Genomic DNA, 21,009 nt, shown 5'->3' with positions numbered 1-21,009 from the left:
TCAGTTTATATTTAATAAGGAAGGCTTAAAGTATACTTCAGAGAAGTTTGTGGGTAAACATTTCTATAGTTTATGGAAAAAAGTGTTTTCTTCTGATAATATGTTTTCTGTATCTTCCTAAGAGTGTTTTCTCTATGTCATTTGTAATTACAGTGGTAGGTATATACTGGCTCATTTCTAGGGTAGCAAAGGATAAGCATTTTGAAGATAAGTTGTGGTGAATCATTGTTTATTTCTTGGGGCTTATTTTGGCCTTTAAGAGGCAAAGTAGATCATTCAAAGTCCTTTGCTACTGGGGACTTTTGCAGTGAATGTAATTAATGTCTGTCTAGTGTCTTGTGTAATTCTTGGAGCCAAGGAGTTAAATACATTCTAAGATTTTGCTTTTCAAAATGTGGTATGCGACTCAGGATCAGGAGCAATGCATTATCTGGCAGCTTGTTAGAAATATAGAATCTCAAACCCTATTCTAGACGTACTAACTCAGAATCTACATTTTAATAAGATTATTCAGATGATTGAAAATCTTACTAAATGTTTGAGAACGAGTCCTTTAAGCTACATATTTTCTTGGTCTTTTCTCTTTTTTTTTCCACTGACAAATAAGAAATGTAATTTTCTTGAGCAATTGCCTTGTGTATTTTAAGAGATTACAAATCAGAATTTTTAGACATTAAGTAAAGGCCTAGTGAAAAATTTTGTATGTGGTCTGTATTGTTACTGAAGGAAGTTCAGGAGAACTAACTCAGCAAACTGAGAGAGTATTTATTCAGCTTGCCTTCCTTTCAACTTTTTAGGTTAAACTTTGAAGATAAAAATGCTTTGAAGGAAGTAGAAATAGCAAATAAAGTATCAGAAATAGAGGATAAAGTATCAGAAGAGCCACAAGAGAGGAAATCGTCAAGAACATCTCAGAAAAGAGTACCAGATTTAGAAGATGAAATTCAGCCACAAACTAAAAAGAGTTTTTCAACATTGTTTTTAGAAACTGTAAAACGAAAAAGTGAATCCAGGTAAGTTATTAAGAAACTATCCTTTGAGGCATTTTTTCTTTTATATTCTGTAAACAATATCAAGGATTCTTAATGCTATTTAACTAAAAGTTAATCTTAATTGGTGCAAATTTTAACTGAAATTATGCCTAACCCTAAGGAGAGTGTAGTTTCTTACCAGCAAATCACCCCCAAAGCCATCATTAGGTACTTACTAAATTAAATGTGAAAGACAGTAAGTTCATTCATAATTCATTGCTTTCATTGCTTATTCAGTGCTTTTGCTCATTAGCACTTTCTGGTCTGTATGATATCAAAGAATGAAGGCAGTATTTAGAAATAGAATTATGTTGTGGTGTATTTCACTGTTAAGAGCTTTAAATCTTCTTTCCTTTTCTTCTGCTTGTGTTAATAAAAGTGTGATCCTAGAAGAAATTTCAATCTGTTCTTGCCTACTATAAAACCTTCAGAGGTTCTTCAGTGTCCATACTGTGATTCTTAACTATGGCCGCACATTGCAGTTAACTAGAATTAATGGCAGCTAGGGATGGGAACCATTGACCTAGAGAAACTTCAGATTTTTTTGCTGGTATTTATGGCCTTCATTCTCCCTAGTTAACTCCTTCTGCCAACTTGCTCATACACATTTGCATTTGTTCCTGTTTTGGCATACCATTTTCCCTTGTCATATGCCAATCTCCTTTTTCTTTTCTGGTGACATCTGCTTCCTGGTTCGTGGATGGCTATCTTCTTGCCATAACCTCACATGGCAGAAGGTGGTAAGGGGGCTTTCTGCGGCTTCTTTTATGAGGGTATTAATTCTATTCATGAGTGTTCTACCCTCATGACTTAATCACCTCGTAAAGGCCCCACCCCCAAATACTCTCCCACTGGGGATTCGGTTTCAGCTTATGAATTTTGGAAGTATACAGACATTTAGTCTGAAGCAAGTGTCAACATTGTTTCCTAAGGATATCATCAGTTAGAATAATCTTGATGTTATGGAAGTCCCTTGAAGTAAAATAGAGGAGCAGAGTTAGAGAATTATTTTATTTATTTATTTATTTATTTATTATTTATTTGACAGAGAGAGAGGGAGAGTGTGTGCTCATGCAAGCACAAACAGGGAGAGTGGCAGGGAAAGGGAGAAGGGGGCTTTCCGATGTGGGGCTCCCAGGACCCTGGGATCATGACCTGAACTAAAGGCAGATGCTTAACTGACTGAGCCACCTGGGCACCCTTAGAGAATTCTTATTGGCTGGTTTAGGAGGGCTTAATTTTTTTAATTCTTAGTATTACTTTTTTATGTATAAAAACTAACAGATACTGTGAGTTATATACAGTAAAGCAAATTAAATCTATTTTTAACAGATTGGCTATTTCTTTAAATGTTGAAAAGTAACATTTCTATTTAAACATTCATTCATTATGGTTTTCTGTTTGTATTGACTTTGTTTTTCATTAGACTTTCTAGTTTTCTAATTACATAAACTTGCAAAACTCTACCTATTAGAAGATAGTGTATTTCTTAGCATATGTATATATACATACATACAATTTAACTAAAAGTTAATCTTAATTGGTGCAAATTTTAATTGAAATTATGCCTAACCCTAAGGAGAGTATAGTTTCTTACCAGCAACACACACATGTGTGTGTATGTGTATGTATGTATACTGTTTTACATTATAAGAATTATCAGGGGCTTGAGATTAGGTAAGTAGAGAAGGCATTTTTAATTCATAACTTTTTTGTATATTTTATTAGTGAAAACAAAAAGCAGACACAATGATGGTTAAGCATCCATACTCAGGTGGGAAAGGCAGAAACAGGAGTGCACATGCTAGCTTCAGAGTTTGGTTGTTTACCCTAAGGTTTTACTTATGCATATCTCACTTCAGTATGTGGTTTGCTTCAGGCTGTTATAAAAAGGAAGGAAATAGAAAAGAGTCATCAGATTACTTTCTTTTAAATAATTCTTCCTTCTCTAGAAAGCTTTCCCAACTAATTGGAAGAGATGCTATTTAATCCCAATTTGCCTGCCTTTCTAAATACTTTCCATTTATTTCTGTACCATGATTGCAATATTAAAACTTACTTGAAAAGTATGTGAATTATTCAAACTTGGAATAATTTTTACATAATATAATTTAGTGCATAATTTAGTAGTGTTTTCTTAGAATATTAGACTTGAAGATGTTTTGAAAATAATCTTGTCTTAAATATGAAGACATCTGGCCCCCAAGAGACAGCTATACATCCGTTCATACATATAATTAGTATAACATTATATTAATAACAGCATGCATTTTTGGACTGTCTGTCAATATGTCTGGGCTTTGTTTAACACATTTCTGAGTTTTGTGGGTTTTTTTTGTAAAGATTATTTATTTATTTGACAGACAAAGATCATAAGTAGGCAGAGAGAGGGGGAAGCAGGCTCCTTGCCGAGCAGAGAGCCCGATGCGGTACTCCATCCCAAGACCCTGGGGTCATGACCTGAGCCAAAGGCAGAGGCTTAACCCACTGAGCCACCCTGGCGCCGCACACATTTCTGAGTTTTAACTGTTCAGTATATAAAATGGGTTGGGGGAGCATTAAATTAGTTGATGTCTAGGCTTCCGACTCTAAATTTAAATTGAGATTCAGTTCAAATCTCATTAGTGTTGTAAATGAGTATAATCAGGTATTATAGAAGTGTAAAAGAAGAGGAGGATTTTCAAGAGTAAGGGAAAATTGAGGTGTGCTTCGTTCTTTAAAATATACATAGAGGGGCGCCTGGGTGGCTCAATCATAAGTGGCTGCTTTCAGCTCAGGTCGTGATCCTAGCATCCTGGGATCAAGTCCTGCATCGGGCTTCCTGCTCGGCAGAAGCCTGCTTCTCCTTCTCCAGCTCCCTCATGCTTGTGTTCTTCTCTCGCTCTCTCTGTTGAATAAATAAATAAAATCTTAAAAAATAAAAAAATAAAAGATACATAGATTTTATTTCCTGTATAGATTATGGTCTTCACAAAGCAAAGGTAGAAACTTAATTTTTTGAGCTATTATTTATTATCCTGTTTTAGTCCTATTGTTAGGCATATAGCAGCTGCTCCACTTCACTCATCTCCTTCAAATGACGTGAATTTGTTAGAGGATGAATTTATAATTGATGAATCAGAAAGAAGTTTTGCCAGTCGATCTTGGATTACTATACCTAGAAAGGCTGGGCCTCTGAAACAATGCACAGTAAACCCTGCAGAGAACTCTGCACTCCTTCAAAGTAAGAAGTCAAGAGAAAAACATCACAGTGTATCACCTGCAAATTTGACAAGTGACAAACATTCTGACACAGCTTACCCAGTAGAGAAATCTCAGCCTTCTGAACAAAAAAGACTGGGTAAGGGGTGTGCTTTGGCAAATGAACTGGAAAATCATTATGGATCTACAAAATATGAAATGTATAATGAGAATGCAGAAAAATCATCTGGAAAGAAAAAGACTATAAAACAAAAACAGAGAAGAAAATTTAAGGACAATGTACTTGAAGAACAGGTTGATGTGGCTCAATCTAAAGAAAAAAATATAAATATGTCACATATCACCCAAGGTAAGTTACAGAGATATTCAGACAGAAATATGGAAGAGTGTGAAGAGATGATAAATACTGATATTTCCAAAAAAACAGATGCTGCCTGTGGGTAAGTGTTTTGCATTAAGTATACCTGTGAACATTATCCTACCACTTTATGTTCTTGTAATATTTCTGTTTAGCTTTGGGAAGTAGGCAAAGTAAACCTAAATCTATACACTCTTTTCTAGTATCTCTATTTTACATGTAATTCAATTCTGAGTCACTGGAGTTTTGTGTAGCTTCTAAGATGGCAGCATATATAAAGGAAAAAATGAAGGCTTATAAAGCAGATGGTTACCAGAATATGAATAAGACAACATCATATATTCTTTGAGTTTTATTAAAATATAAACTGGGGGAAAAAACCCTAAGATAGTATGGAGCTATTTCTTATAGGGTAAAACTTCATACTCTTCTTTTCCATCATTTACTTATTTATCTAACATTCAGTAAATTGCCATACACTGTATTGGGCACTGAAATTACAAAGATAACTAAAACAGTAATCACCATTAAAAAAAATCAATACAGTAGTGTCTGTAGACTAGCAGATATACATGTATATTCACGGGATGATAATAGAATTACAGAGAACAGTTACCCAAGTAGTATCTCAATAGATCTTTTTATCTAGGACCACTAAAATATTTATCATCCAAACTGGGACACTTGAGAATGAAAGGGGTTGTCAGGATAGGAAGCATAAATTGGGATTGTCTCATACAAACTTGGAGCATGGCTGCCCTCTTTATGTAATCATTTTGTAGTAATTGAGGTTTGTAATGATGACACTGTCATGAAGAAAAGATTCATTTATGTTTTTTATACCACTTTTGTTAAAGTAATAGAAGAGGTAGTTATTCTTATAGAATTTCTTTAGAATAGTTAATGGAATAGAAAACACTTAACAAATGTATTAGACACTTTATGTGTACAAAATACAATTTAATCCTTCTTGACAACCCTATAAGTTAGGCGATAATACTCAAGGTTAAAAAATACTGGCTCAGGATCTGTCCCCTCATTAGAGCCTATATTTCTTTAGCACTATCAAGAAGTTTTGAAATAAGTGAAAATGTTTTTGATGCTGATTTGAAAAAACTATTAGCTAACCAGAAAACTCTCTTCACCAGAATTGTATTTGTACCTGGAGGTCCTAGATGACTATAATATAATATAATATTGCTGATACAGAAGGGAGAAAGAGTATATATTAAAGCACAGTATTTAAGCTTGTTTCTATGAAAGGAAATTCTACTTTAAGTATTACTTGTTCAATTATTTTAGCTTTCTTTTTGTATAATCTAAGCATAGACTTTAAATCACCTGAAATAATAGTTGTCAGATTTCAGTTTTGTCTCTTTGTACCTTTGTGTATCCACCTTTTCTATTTTGCAGACCTCTCTTGTAAATGTTTGACATAGCCCATATTATTATTATTTTTTAAAGATTTTTATTTATTTGAAAGAGAGCACAAGTGGGGTGGGAGGCAGAGGGAAAGGGATACGCAGATCCCTCACTGAGCAGGGAGCCTGGCAGAGCTGAGCTTGATCCCAGGACTCTGGGATCATGACCTGAGCAGAAAGCAGATACTTAAACAACTAAGCCCCACCCAGGTGCCCCCCCATATTATTTTTATTGAATTTCTTTCTCTCTCTCTTTCTCTCAGCTTCCTTCACTTTCTCATTAGCGGCTGGCTATTTTAAGAAATATAAAGAATCTGACTAAACTGAAGTTATAGGGAAGTTTTTTTTTTTTTAATTAGTCCTTTACGTAGAATATTAATTCATAAAGTTTGAAGGTACAAAATTTTGATTTATCTTCTTAGGAGAAAACATTATGTTAAGAAAGCATAGGGGTGCCTGGGTGACTCAGTGGGTTAAAGCCTCTGCCTTCGGCTCAGGTCATGATCCCAGGGTCCTGGGATCGAGCCCTGCATTGGGCTCTCTGCTCAGCGGGGAGCCTGCTTCCTCCTCTCTTCTTTGCCTACTTCTCTGCCTACTTGTGATCTCTGTCAAATAATAAATAAAATCTTAAGAAACAAAAAAAGAAAGTGTGCTTGAAGGATACTGTTTAATTATAAATGTTATACATTTATTAAGTACCTGCCAGATTCTTCACATTGATATTCAGGTAAATTTTTCTTTATCTAGATTGGTTAGTGAATATAATGTCTGATTAGTTACCAATTGTATTAATTTTTCCATCACTGTCATAACAGATTACCACATACTTAGTGACTTAAAACAACACACATTTATTATCTTACAGTTCTGTGGGTCACAAGTCTGAAATAGATCTTGCTGAGCTAAAATCAATATATTGACAAGGTTGCTTTTCTTTCTGGTGATTCTAGGAGAGAATATGTTTCCTTGTCTTTTCCAGCCTCTTGAAGTTGTTTATATCCTTGAATCATGGTTTCCTTCTTTCATCTTCAAAGCCAGCAATACCAGGTTTCTTATATTTCCAGATTCTTTTGCCTCTTCTTCCTTTGTCCTGTCATTCTGACCACTGCTTTTAAGAACACATATAATTAGATTGGACCAGCCTAAATAACCCAGGGTAATCTCCCTATTTTAAGGTTTATTTAGTCACAAATGCAAAGTCTCCTGCCATATAAGATAACATTTTCACAGATTTTGTGGATTAGGGTGAGTACATTTTTGGAAGGATATTATTCCACTAACCATCTCAGTTAAAAGACTAATAATACGAAAAAAACTTAATTCCAAGGATATTCTTACTTTGAAGATATTTTTTCTTTAAGTCAAAAGGCACTTGACAAATTTGTAATGCCTAAGCTAATGATTTATGTTGAAGCAGTAGACTTTTCCACTTCTCCTATCTCTTAGGCTTCTCAAACTAGATGATTTAGAAACTAATAAATTCTTCCAAACTTGCTCCTTCTTTAGTTTTCCTGTCTTTATAAATGGGGCCATAATAAATTTAGTAGCTCAGGAAAGAAACCTAGATCATCTTTGATTCCTCTTTCCTTCAGCAACCTGTATAAAGTTTGACTTTCATATCTTTTACTTCTCTCCTTTCCTCTTGCTGTTCTCCTTAGCCAACTTAGAGTCATTTGTTTCTTAGATTATTTTAGCAGTTTATGCACATGCCCTCTGTCTTCTCTCTACTCTCCAGGTTCATCTCCTGGGTTACTTTATAATGAATTTCTTCCAGTTCATGAATAGACTACTGTCTCAACTGTGGGCCTTTTAAAGTGCTGTAACTTTTGCTTAGAAAATTTTTCCTAAATGTTCTCTGTCCTCTACCAAGCTTTGTACTCAGTTTAAATATAATTTTACTTGATTATTACTCCCTATCCCAGTATGTTCCTATATATGCTCCAATAGCATCCTTTTTGTTTTATCAAACATATAATTACTTGCTAAATTTCCATCTTTCCTTCTGGCAGTTAGACTGAAAGTTCCATGAGAACAGCAACTATATCTGTTCTATTCCTAAAGTATCCCTTAGATCTTAGCCTTAGCAGTTATCTCTGTGGGTCATTGGAATACATTATTATTAATGACAGAAGTATTACTGGGTTTTGGGTGAATAATTTTGCTGCTTATTAAAAGATGTCCCACCTTGGGTCGCCTGGGTGGCTCAGTGGGTTAAGCCTCTGCCTTCAGCTTAGGTCATGATCCCAGGGTCCTGGGATCGAGCCCTGCATCGGGCTCTCTGCTCAGCAGGGAGCCTGCTTCCCCCTTCTCTCTGCCTGCTTCTCTGCCTACTTGTGATCTCTCTCTCTGTCAAATAAATAAATAAAATCTAAAAAAAAAAAAAAAAAAAGATGTCCCACCTTCAGAATGATACTCCTTTACATGTAAATATGCAAATTTCCCACAGTAATAGAAATGTATCGCTTCTTTTTTTTTTTAATAAAGATTTTATTTATTTATTTGACAGAGAGAGATCACAAGTAGGCAGAGAGGCAGGCAGAGAGAGAAGGGAAGCAGGCTGCCTGCTGAGCAGAGAGCCCGATGCGGGGCTCGATCCCAGGACCCTGGGATCATGACCTGAGCCAAAGGCAGAGGCTTTAACCCACTGAGCCACCCAGGCACCCTAGAAATGTATCACTTCTAAGTCACCTCTTTTTCTGGCCATTGCCCTACTTTGGACAGTATGTCCCCTCAGTTCTAAGTCAGCTCTCTTCACATTACCATCTGCTCATATCTTCTGCATGTGTTCTCGTTTATTAGTTTTCTGAGTTGTTTGTCATTCAGTTTCTGATCTTCCCTGATCTGGAATTAGTTTCTAGAATAATTAATTGGTTTGTTTTTGAATTTGTATGATTTCTAGGTTGCTGTCTGAATGAGTCTTTCATGGTAGCGTTTTCTTCCTCAGATTCTTTTTCCCTAAATCATTGTTCACACTGATTTTTTTTTTTAAATATTTTTATTTATTTATTTGGCAGGCAGAGATCACAAGTAGGCAGAGAGGCAGGCAGAGAAAGAAGGAGGGGAAGCAGGCTCCTCGCTGAGCAGAGAGCCCGATGTGGGGCTCGATCCCAGGACTCTGGGATCATGACCTGAGCCGAAGGCAGAGGCTCAACCCACTGAGCCACCCAGGCGCCCCCACACTGATTTTTTTTAAGTTTATTCATGAACATGGGCAATTTATGTCATCATGAGCACCTCTCATTTGTTAGAACAGTTTCTTTTTCTTTTTTAAAGATTTTATTTATTTATTTGACATACAGAGATCACAGCAGGCAGAGAGGCAGGCAGAGAGAGGAGGAAGCAGGCTCCCTGCTGAGCAGAAAGCCCGATGCGGGGCTCGATCCCAGGATCCTGGGATCATGACCTGAGCTGAAGGCAGAGGCTTTAACCCACTGAGCCACCCAGGTGCCCCTGTTAGAACACTTTCTAAAAGAGGGGGCATCTGGGTGGCTCAGTCAGTTAAGCGCCTGCCTTCGGCTCAAGTCATGGACCTGGGGTCCTGGGATTGAGTGCCACATTGAGCTCCTTGCTCAGTGGGGAGCCTGCTTTTCCATCTATCTCTGCTGATCCCCCTGTTCTCGCTCTCAAATAAATAAATAAAATCTTTATTTAAAAAAAACAAAACAGTTCCTAAGGATACTTTTGATAAGAGGAAAGAAAAAGGGGGAAATAGAGGAAAAGGAGTTGGAGAAGAGATACAAGGGTGGACATATAGGAGCCTGAAAATGCTGCTCACTGGTGAGCATTCTTGCAGTTTTACAGGTGATTCCTTAAACCCACTCATCAGTGGCAATCATGTTGAAAGTTCTCTGTCTTTGCTTTAGTGTTTTGTAAACTGACCCTTTATTATTTTCTATATCCATTCCCTCATATATGTCCTTTACTGTCAAGATTTTGCTATCTGTTGTGGCTCTTCTAATATCTCCCATTCTTATCACTTCTAGCATATTGGTTGATTCTCGTATTAAGCCCAGTATTGGTAAAGTATATTCTTTCCTTTTTCATCAATTTTTTTTGTGCCTGGTTCAGATCATTAAGGCTAATATTTTTCTTTTACTTCTTTTATAAGCATAAATCATCCTCTTTGTCTCAAATTCAGAGTTGCCAAATCCTGTAACTTATTGTCAAACTGGACTCAGAGAGTTATACTGCTATGAGGGATTTTGACATAATTTGGCTCGTTTTCTATTTCTCTACTTCTCAATCACATTTAACTGGGAGAATGGCTAAAACAGCAGAACAGTGCTTTTCAAACTTGCATATGCATTTGAATTCCCTGAGGATTTTCTTAACATTTTGATTCATAAACTGGCTTAGTAGATCTCAGATGGGACCCAAGATTCTGTCATTTTTTCATTCTTTTTTTTTTTTTTTAAGATTATTTGAAAGAGAGAAATAGAGGAAGCGGGGGTGGGGGGGGGAGGGACAAGGAGACACCCCGCTGAGGACGGGCCTGACGCTGGGTTTGAGCTCATGATCCTGAGATCATGACCTAAGCCGAACTTGAGAGTTGGAATGTTTAACCAACTGAAGCACCTAGGCACCTCAAGGTTCTGTATTTCTAAATAGTCTCTCCTAGGTGATGCTGGTATAGATGATCTGTGAAGTGTAGTTGGCGTATCAGAACTTGGATCCTGTCTAAAATAGCTCATGCTGGAAGTACTTCTGCCAGTTTCAGTGCCTGCTGTAACATTGGCTTCACCCTGAATTCTTATTTCAAGCATATGTGCCAAACACAATGTTATATGCTACATATAGTAAAGATGACAAGATGTAGTTTTCATTATAGCCCAATTAAACACTATCTAATTTCTGATGCTATAGTATTCTGATTCTCCCTATTTTTTTTTTATAGATTTTATTTATTTATTTGACAGACAGAGATCACAAGTAGGCAGAGAGGCAGGCAGAGACAGAGAGGAGGAAGCAGGCTCTCCGCTGAGCGGAGAGCCTGATGTGGGGCTCGATCCCAGGACCCTGGGATCATGACCCAAGTCTAAGGCAGAGGCTTTAACCCACTGAGCCACCCAGGCGCCCCTCTCCCTATTTTTTTTTTTTTAATTTCCTTCTTTGTCTTTACTGATTACTTTTCCTCATTTAATCTATAAATTTTGGTGATTCTTTCTGTATTCCCCAAGTTTAATAGTTTACTCTTTGCTCTTCTTTTATAATCATACCTTGAGAAAATTATTCTTTTGCTTTAGATATCATCTCCATCTGAATTATTTCCCCAAATTTACCTTCTTAGTGAAAGACTGGGCTTGTATTTCCTGTATTTTCAGATTTCAACCTATATTATGTTCTCCTTTCATCTTTTTAAAGAGTTCTGTATAGTTATGTGATTACATATAATACCTGCTCAATTGGTCTTATATACTGTTACGTAGTTTATTTAGTCCATGAGTATTTCCTACTTGATATGAGTGCAATTCCTTCTTTGGACCAGAAATCTTTGTCTCAGTTACTTAATAAATGACGGCTTCTTGATTTATTTGATGATCAAGAAAATTTTCCATTCTGTTTACTCACACCTAATATTTTAAACCTATTTCTGAGAAAAAGAAATTTTCCATTTTGGTGAATGTGCCCTTTTTAACTGTAATATTTGTATTGAAATATTGTGTATTTCTCTGATTTTTCTGGTTGTCAGCCACAAAAAACAAAACTACAATTGATTTCACCCTTCTGTTAGATTCTTTTCTTACCTATTTGTTGTGGTAGTGAAATGAGGTTACTGCTGACACCGAACCTTTTCATCAGCTATGTATTGCTTGCCATATTCATTGTTTCTTTTCATTCTCTTTTCTCTTTTTAAATTCTATTTACAAAAATAATGTTTTTCCTACATATTGAAACCTCACTTTAAAATCTCCTCCTTCAAAAATTAAATTGACAAAATAATGACTTAATTCATAACAGAAAAGAAATAGTTACTTTTTTTTTTTTTCTTTTAACTTGGGACATGGGTAAGTAGTTTGAAGAAGCCATGTATTTTTCCTCATTTTTTTTTACTCATTTTTTTGGCTCAGAATTGTATGGTATCAAGCAATGTGAAAAGTTTACATTTAACTGACAGAAACAGATCGTACTGAGAACATTTGGCTTAAAAAAAAAGATGAAAGAAACCCACAGAATAAATTTAAGACATAATTGAGAGTTTTTTTTAACCTATCGTGATTTTCTGAAAACTCTTTGGTTCCATAGATTGTAAATTGTTTTTTATGGTTTTCTTTAATTTAGGAAACAGGAAAAATAGCACCAGTGTTCCTTATACAGAGAATCAGAAAAAAGATAAGGAATATAAAAAGAAGCATTTTCCCAGTGGGTCCAAGAAGAATAAACTTGTACCTGACGAAGTGACTTCAACTATTACAAGAAGTCGAAGAATTTCCAGGCGTCCATCTAATTGGTGGGTGGTAAAGTCCGAACAGAGTAAGTATTTTATTTAAATGATGTTCATTGAGAGCTCCAAAAAGTCATTCTGTAAGAGGCTTTATGTTTGATTTATGCTCCCATTTTCCACAGAAAATCTAATGAGGACAAAGTTAAATTGGGTTGTTAATAGAAATATCAAATCAGTTAAGTGTGAAGATATTGGGCTCTATTATACACTATAGTCTAGATATAGGGCATATAACTGGAAAAACAAACCCCTGCTCTCATGGGACTTACATTTGAGTGGAGGAAGACCAGCAATATAAGTGTATAAGTCATGCAGTGATAGGCACTAAAGAAAAATAAAGCAGATAAAAGATAGAGATGGGAAGTAGATGGCAGAAGTAGGCGTGGATAAGAAGATAGAATAGTGTTTTTATAAAAGGTAGTAATAAGAGTCCATTTTGATTTTTCAGAGCACATATCTCAGAAAAATGAAGAGGGGAACCATACAGATAACATGGTGTGTAACATTTCAGACCAAGGGAATGTTATTTGAATGTATTTGTAAAGGTGCTAATGGAGCATACTTGGCTGTTTGAGGAATTCAGGAAGGCCAGTCTGGCTAAAGATGAGTAAGCCAGGAGAGATCAAGTCAGAGAGGGAGGCTGTGATAGACAGTTTAGATGAAGTGTATTGGAAGACTACTGAAATTTTTTTTTTTTTTAAGATTTTTTTTTTTTTTTAATTTACTTATTTGACAGACAGATCACAAGTAGGCAGAGAGGCAGGCAGAGAGAGAAGGGAGGAAGCAGGCTCCCCGCTGAGCAGAGAGCCTGATGCGGGGCTCGATCCCAGGACGCTGGGATCATGACCTGAGCCGAAGGCAGAGGCCTAAACCACTGAGCCACCCAGGTGCCCCAAGACTACTGAAATATTTTAAGCAAGATTTTAATCAAGTCAAAGTGACTTGATTGAGTCCTCTTTGAAAAGAATTCTTCTTTTTTTAAATATTGAGACACTTTTTAAAAAGATTTTATTTATTCATTGAGAGAGAGTGAGAGAGACCGCTAATGGGATGAGGGTCAAAGGGAGAAGCAGACTCTGCACTGAGCAGGGAGCCTGATGCAGGGGCTAGATCCTGAGGCTCGGGATCATAACCTGAGCCAAAGGCAGATGCTCAACCAATTGAGCCACCCAGGCGCACCTAAAAGAATTATTTTTGCTGCTAGGTAGAGAGGAAACTAGGGCATGGACCCTAGTTAAGAGATTGTTGGAGGGAAGAGAAGAAAAGTGGTTGGATTTGGTATTAACAGATTGGAGTTAGAGAGAACCAGGAGTCTAGGATGACTCAGATTTTTTTTTTTTTTTTACTGAACAAATAGAATAAGGGAGCTCTACTATACTGAGATGAGGAAGAAGTATGAAAGAAGCAGGTTTGGGAAGGATGTCAAGATTTCAGGTTGTAAGAAATTAATTAGATATCAAAGTAGGTACATTGAGGAAGTACCTACTTAATGAGTTTAAAGTTAGGGGGAAAGATTTGGGAGGACATATAAGTAGGGACTTATCAGTATATGGATGATATTTAAAACTTTAGGACTACCTGAAATCACCTAGTGATAGACTAAACCTAGAGAAGAAAGAAAGCTCAGGTTTGAGAACTGGGAGACTCCAATGCTAGGAGTCAGGATGGGAAGGAAGATCCACCAAAAGAAACTAAACAGGAACATTTAGTAAGGTTAAAGAAAATGAAGAGAACTTAGGGTTAAGAAAGCAAAGTAATGAAAGCATTTTAAGGATTGAGTGATGAGCTCGTTTAAAATACTGCTGATGGCTTGAGGTAGATGAGAGTTAAGAACTGACAATATAATGTTGGCTACATGGAGATTGTAGGTCACTTTGATAGAAATGGTTTCTGTGAAATGATCAGATCAAAAGCCTGATTGAAGTGGTTTCAAGAGTAGGAGGTGAGGAAGGAAAGATAGAAAGATAAGGGAGCATAAAGATGGGTCAAGGGTAGGGGTGTGTGTGTGTGTGTGTGTGTGTGTGGGTGCGTGTGTGTGTGAGATCTACAAGATGTTATATTGGTTTATCTGCTCATTTAAAATAACATCATAGAATGTGGAGAAAGAAGAACCCTCTTGTACTATTGGTGGGAATGCAAACTGGTGCAGCCAGTATGGAAAACAGTATGGAGGTTCCTCAAAAAGTTAAAAATAGCTGTGATCCAGCAATTCTACTAATAGATATTTACCCAGTATAGAAATACTAATTCAGAGGGATACATGCACCCTGATGTTTATAGCAGCATTATCTACAGTAGCCAAGTTATGGAAACAGCCCAAGTCTCCATCAATGGATGAATGGATAAAGAATATGTGGTATATGTATACACAACAGAATATTACTCAGCCATAAAAAAGAGTGAAATCTTGTCACCTGCAGTGACATGGATGGAACTAGAGTGCATTATGCTAGGTGAAATAATGTCAGTTGGAAAGACAAATACCATATGATTTCACTCATACATGGAATTTAAACAAAACAAATGAGCAAAGGGGAAACACAGAGATAGGCAAACCAAGAAACAGACTCTTAATTATAGAGAACAAAGTGTTACCAGAAGGAAGGTTGGTAGAGAGACAGGTTAAATATGTGATGGGGATTAAGGAGTGCACCTGTCGTGATGAGCACTGGGTGATGTATGGAAGTGTTGAATCACTATATTGTACACTTAAACTAATATATTGTATATTAACTAATTGGATTTTTTTTTAAAGAATCCACTTATTTATTTGAGAGTGAGAGAGAGCATAAGCAGGGGGTAGGGGAAGAGGGAGAAGCAGGCTCCCTGCTGAGCAGGAAGCCCCATCTGGGGCTCTGTCCCAGGACTCTGGGATCATGACCTGCGATGAAGGCAGATGCTTAACTGACTGAGCCACCCAGGCGCCCCTACTAAATAAAAACTTAAAAAAGACTCTCGAATGAAAAAAACAAACAAAAACCCCAACCTCCTAGAAAGTTAGAGCATAAATATAGGATCACAGTCCTTGAATAGGTAAGGAGGGGGCTGTTTTGCAGTACACAGATGGAAGAAGGTTGGTCGAATTGATGGTGAGAAGATGAATATGTACTCTGAGTTTTTTGTTTTCTCAGTGAAGTAGTAAGCAGGGCCATCGAGTGAAAGTGATGTGAGATCAGTAATAATGGAAGTCTGAAGTTTCTTTACAGCAAGAGGATACAAAGCAAAATCAGAGAAAAAGTACATGGGCAAAGTCTGAAGGCGTCCTCTCTCAAAGGATTCATACCAGAGGCACTTAGTTCTTTTGGCAATGAATACTTACGATAGGTGTATGAAATGTTATCTACTAGGGAAGCTCATTAGAGATTTAGTACCCAAGATTTTTACTGAGATGATTACCTAGGCACCTCCTACCTAGCAAGTACTAAAATTCCAGACTCCCTGAAGGAAAGAAAGTATTTGACATAAATCATATTTCTTTCAAAGCAGTTTAGGCACACTAACCCACATTTATCAGTTAGGAAATGATGGGAACCCTCCGAAATTAAAGTTCCCAAATGCTAACCAAGGACTAACTTTGCAAACAGGTCTTTCTAAGGATAACATTCTTAGGTCTGCTATGCCAGCTTTTTTCTGTACAATATGAAACATTCATTGTTTTGGAACATTTTTGATCTTTTAAAGGTGGTTAATCGTGAAAAGATGGTAGATGATAAGATAACATTTACATATAGGGATACTATTGACTTTGTGGTATTTAGGTCAACAAGTACGAGTAGAACAAATATGGCACTACATCTGAGGCCTTACTGTGAATTTTTGAATCATTGGGATCCTTGATTGATAGTAGAAAGAAATATTCTGTTGCAGTCTTCCTTGAATTTTGGACTTAGATCTGAGTTTAAATTATTATTTCTCCACTTTGGGCAAGATATTTTGTTCAGTTTCTTGTTCTGTAACATGATTACAAATCCTTCTACCTCATTAAAGGACTCAGGCATGTAGTTACTATATAAAATATTATCTACTACTGTTACTGCTCTGAGGAACTCACCTTTCTGCCCCAGGTGCCTGAAACTGTACTATAGCAGATGAGTGTATAAATATACAGGTGAATAAAAGTCTTGCAAAGCCTGGATAAGTTTTCTAGAACTCTGAGACTTACCAAAAAACTTCTGTAGCAGTTTTAAAACCGATGTTGAGTTTCTGATCAAGTAGGGAGTCACAAAAATGGAAGAATGCTATAGATCTCACAGTTAACACAATCTGCCAGAAAAAGAAAGTCTGAGGCTCAAAAAAGCAGCATCACTTGCAACCTAAGGTGATAGACCTTTTTGCTAGAACTGGAAAACAGTAGAACCCAGATTTCCTCACTGTTGATTTGTTGTTTATTTCCCTAATAAGCAACCATGCTGCTTATAGTAGATGTTTGGCCTTAACTGCTTTTTCATGTATATTGAGAAACATTTATGCAGTGCCCACTGTGAGGCAGGAATGGTGTTAGGGCCAGTACTAGAGTGAGGCAAGTAAGTAACATGGAATGAGAAATTTGAGGAGGCACTTAGTCTCAGAGTTGTGTGAGTCCAGGTTTAGTCCTTGTATGACTCTCTGAAAGTGAGCACCTTCTCAAATTACCTACCCTAGTTAAATTTTTTTTTAAAAAGATTTTATTTATTTATTTGACACAGAGAGACACAGCGAGAGAGGGAACACAAACAAGGAGACTAGGAGAGGGAAAGCAGGGAGCTCGATGCGGGGCTGGATCCCAGGACCCTGGGATCAGGACCTGAGCCAAAGGCATATGCTTAATGACTGAGCCACCCAGGCGCCCCCATTTTTTTTTTTTTTTTTTAATGATGAAAAGTTTTAAAGTTTAGTCTTTGGTATTCATTTTGCAATATATACATATATAAAATTATTACATTATGTACCCTAAACTTACACAATGTTATATGTCAGTTATATCTCAGTAGACTGGAAAAAATTGCTTCACCATGGTCCCGGCCCTGGTGTTAGCTATTGAGAATATGAAGATAGATAAAAGAGCAATGTTGGTCTCAAAGAATTGTCAGTCTGCTGGAAGAGAAAGATAAGTAAACAGTTAGATGGGTGATAAATATTTTTAATGGGTTGAGAGAGAGCTACTTAATTTAGGTATGGGAATTAGGGAAAGTTTCCTGAAGGATGAATTAGGAATCAACTGAGTGCCTGGGTGGGGTGAGGAGGAAGGATGGAATGTTTCTAGTAGAGTTGCATGTACAGAGATCTGGAGCTGAGAGTTTAACCTTTTAAAAACTGTTTTGTCAGGGGCGCCTGGGTGGCTCAGTGGGTTAAAGCCTCTGCCTTCGGCTCAGGTCATGATCCCAGGGTCTTGGGATTGAGTCCTGCATTGGGCTCTCTGCTCAGCGGGGAGCCCACTTCCTCCCCCTGCCCCCCCCCCACTTGTAATCTCTGTCTGTCAAATAAGTAAATAAAATCTTTAAAAAAAAATTGTTTAGATTACTGGGCTCTACTCAGAGCTTCTGATTTAGTCTGCCTGAAGCAAAGCCTGAGAATTTGCATTTGAAACAAATTCTGAAGTGATGCTGATCCTTCTGGTCTAAGGACCAATCTTTTAAGAACCAGTGCTTTAGAGACAAGCAGGTAGTTCAGTATTGCTGGGTTTTGGTTTATTTGGAGGAGAATGTTGAAAATTTTGATTAATGAAGTAAATACTCTAGGTGTAGAAATAAATTATTGAAAATAGTTATAGATAATCACTAAAAGATTTTAGCAAGGTTATCATGATCCGACTTGTGTTTTCCTAAGATGATTCTTGAAGCAGTGTGAAGAATGGATTGAAGAACAGCAAAGCTAGAGAAAGGGAGACCAAGAGGAGCTTTAATAATCCAGTTAAATGATGAGGGTCAGTGATAGGCCCCAGAGCTTGAAAGAAGTAGATTTGAGAGGTATTAAGAATGTAGAAATGACAAGATTAGAGGATTTGGTTGTGGATAGGGACAGGAGTCTTGGATGACTCAGATTTCTGATATGGGTATTTGGGTAAATAGTTATACTTTTCATTAAGATAGGAACTAAATCCAAAGGGTCAGATTTGGGGGAGAGTGGTAGGTGAATATTATGATACCAGCATCTACATAGTAATTAAAGTTAAGAGTAGAAGGGTCCCTCAAAGTTGGTACCCAGAGGTAAGAAAAGCTAAAGAAAAGCTAAAGCTGGAAGCTTGGGAAATAATAGGATCTTAAGGATGGCCGAAGGAGTAGTGGGGAGAGACACAAAGGGTGGTTTTGGAAGCTTGTGATAAATTTAAAGGGGTTGAAAAGCTGCATAGTTTATGAATTTAATTTGAAAACAAACATAGCCTGTGAAATTGGCCTGTGTGTGTGTATGTGTATGTGTGTGTGTATATTTACATGTAAATAAATAATGTTGTCCGTGAGCCGGATAATCCGGGTAAACATTATGCTAACTTCAGGTTATCATTGAATCCTTCAGGTCTTGTTTATAGCAGTTCTCCAAGAAAAAATGAATTGTCAGTGTGTCACAACAGTAGACGAAAACCTACTGAAAAGTCAAATCAATCAACTAAGAACATTGAGGAAAAAACTATTCCATTTAAAGAGCAGAAGAGAACTACCTCGGGCAGCTCAAGAGCACAGGAGTTTTTAAACGCTAAAGATTCTGGAAGAATTATTGACCATGATGAAATTTCCAGTTGTTCCCAGAATAAGTCATTGGAAAATGATAAGGAAGACCTGGCTAAGAAGAAAAATCTTAGGTATACAATATAGTTAGGTATACAATATAGTTATTTTTGGTGTTCAGCATTTAATAGTTGGTCAGTGTCATTTAATCATTTATGCAGAAACAGTATTAGCATAAAGGGCTCTGCAGTCTGCAAACCTGGTTGTAAATCCACACTCAACTGTTAGTTGGAGGATGCCCCAGGGCAAAGTAGTAATCTGAATTTGTTTCCTCATATTAAAATGGGAATAATATATAGAATGTGGGTTGTGAGTGATATATATATATATATATATATATATATATATATATATTTTAAAAATTAACATATAATATTTGCCCAAGGGGTACAGGTCTCTGAATCATCAGGCTTATGAATTTCACAGTAGTGAGTGATGTATTTAATAAGATAAGTATTATTATCATCACTTAAGAGTTGCTTTTTTTTAAAAAAAGTGATAAAAACATAAAATTTACCATTTTAGTCATTTTATTTTATTTTATTTTTTTTATTTTAAAGATTTTATTTATTTGTTTGACAGAGGGAAAGAGATCACAAGTAGGCAGAGAGGCAGGCAGAGAGAGAGGGGGGAAGCAGGCTCCACATTGAGCAGAGAGCCCAATGTGGGGCTCTATCCCAGGACCCTGAGATCATGACCTGAGCTGAAGGCAGAGGCTCAACCCACTTAGCCACCCAGGCACCCCATTTTAGTCATTTAAAAAAATATATTTTATTTTTTAATTTCAGTATAATTAGCCATCTTAGTCATTTTTTAAAAAAAGATTGTATTTATTTATTTGAGAGAGAAGAGACAGAGACAGCACATGAGCAGGGGAGAGGAGCAGAGGGAGAGAGAGAAGCAAGAGCAGGCTCCCTGTTGAGCAGGAAGCCCAAGGCAGACCTCAGTTGCTGGACCCTGGGATCATGACCTGAGCCAAAAGCAGAAGCTTAACCAACTGAGCCAGTCAGGCACTTCTTAGTCATTTTTAATGTATAGTTTGATTCGCTTCCTTTTAAGTGAGGTTAATGTGATTTCAATAATTAGGAATACATCTTAATACTTCTCTCCCTAAGGTGGTAATAGTTAACATACTTTGAGTGCTTATTATGTGCCAAGTATTTACTGGGAGCTTTCAGTGAATTTTCATGAATCCTAACAACCTAGTGAGTTAAGTGTTGTTCTTGCATATTTTTGCTTATTGATGTAGTATTTATTCTTTCATTTACTCAAGAAATAATACATATATGTGAGAAACTGCAAGGTGTTAGGGATGTATGGAAATATAGTACCCTAAAATGTAGTAGTGTATGTCATTGTAGTACAGAAAAAAAAATCCCATACACATTCTCTTTAACTCCTTTACAGCAGTTCCACACTACTTTCCAGGTTTACAAAATATTTCAGGTTTTAAAAAAAAAAAAGTAACACCTGATTCCCCCATGATCTCACTTAAGAAATAAAATATTATAGTGACTATTGACCATGTGTACGTTTGCTGAGCCCGTTCTTCTCCCTTGTTAGCGGTAGCCTATATACTGAATTTGGTAGTTACCATTCTCATGGATATTTTTATACTTTTTCTGTGTGTGCATGTATATACGAACAGCATGTGGTATGGTTTTAAAAGTTTATAAAAATGGTTTTATTAGTATACACATCCTTCTGTGACTTGCTTTTTTCCCCACAGCTCATTTTTGAGAATATTCATGTTGATAAGTGATTTATTTTTATTCCTTTATAAAAGAGTGGAGGTTGGTAAATTTTTCTTAAAGGACCAGATAGTAAATATTTTAGACTTTGCTGGCCAAAAGGC

The 21,009-nt window shown here is 36.6% G+C and overlaps 1 protein-coding gene across 1 annotated transcript in view; it reads left to right on the top strand.

Moving 5' to 3' along the window:
- CENPC (centromere protein C) overlaps positions 1–21,009 on the top strand; it is a 96,294-nt gene that overhangs the window by 34,044 nt on the left and 41,241 nt on the right. Inside the window, exons 7-10 of the mRNA XM_080797041.1 lie at positions 798–1,013; positions 4,058–4,581; positions 12,291–12,482; positions 18,946–19,228. Coding sequence (XP_080653167.1) covers positions 798–1,013; positions 4,058–4,581; positions 12,291–12,482; positions 18,946–19,228 — 1,215 coding nt within the window. The remainder of the gene's footprint in view (positions 1–797; positions 1,014–4,057; positions 4,582–12,290; positions 12,483–18,945; positions 19,229–21,009) is intronic.

This window comes from Martes martes (genome assembly GCF_963455335.1).
Source record: "Martes martes genome assembly, chromosome: 2".
In the NCBI taxonomy this organism is placed as follows: domain Eukaryota; kingdom Metazoa; phylum Chordata; class Mammalia; order Carnivora; family Mustelidae; genus Martes; species Martes martes.
The sequence above is the reverse complement of the archived record's forward strand: the minus strand, read 5'-3'. Positions and strand labels throughout refer to the sequence as shown.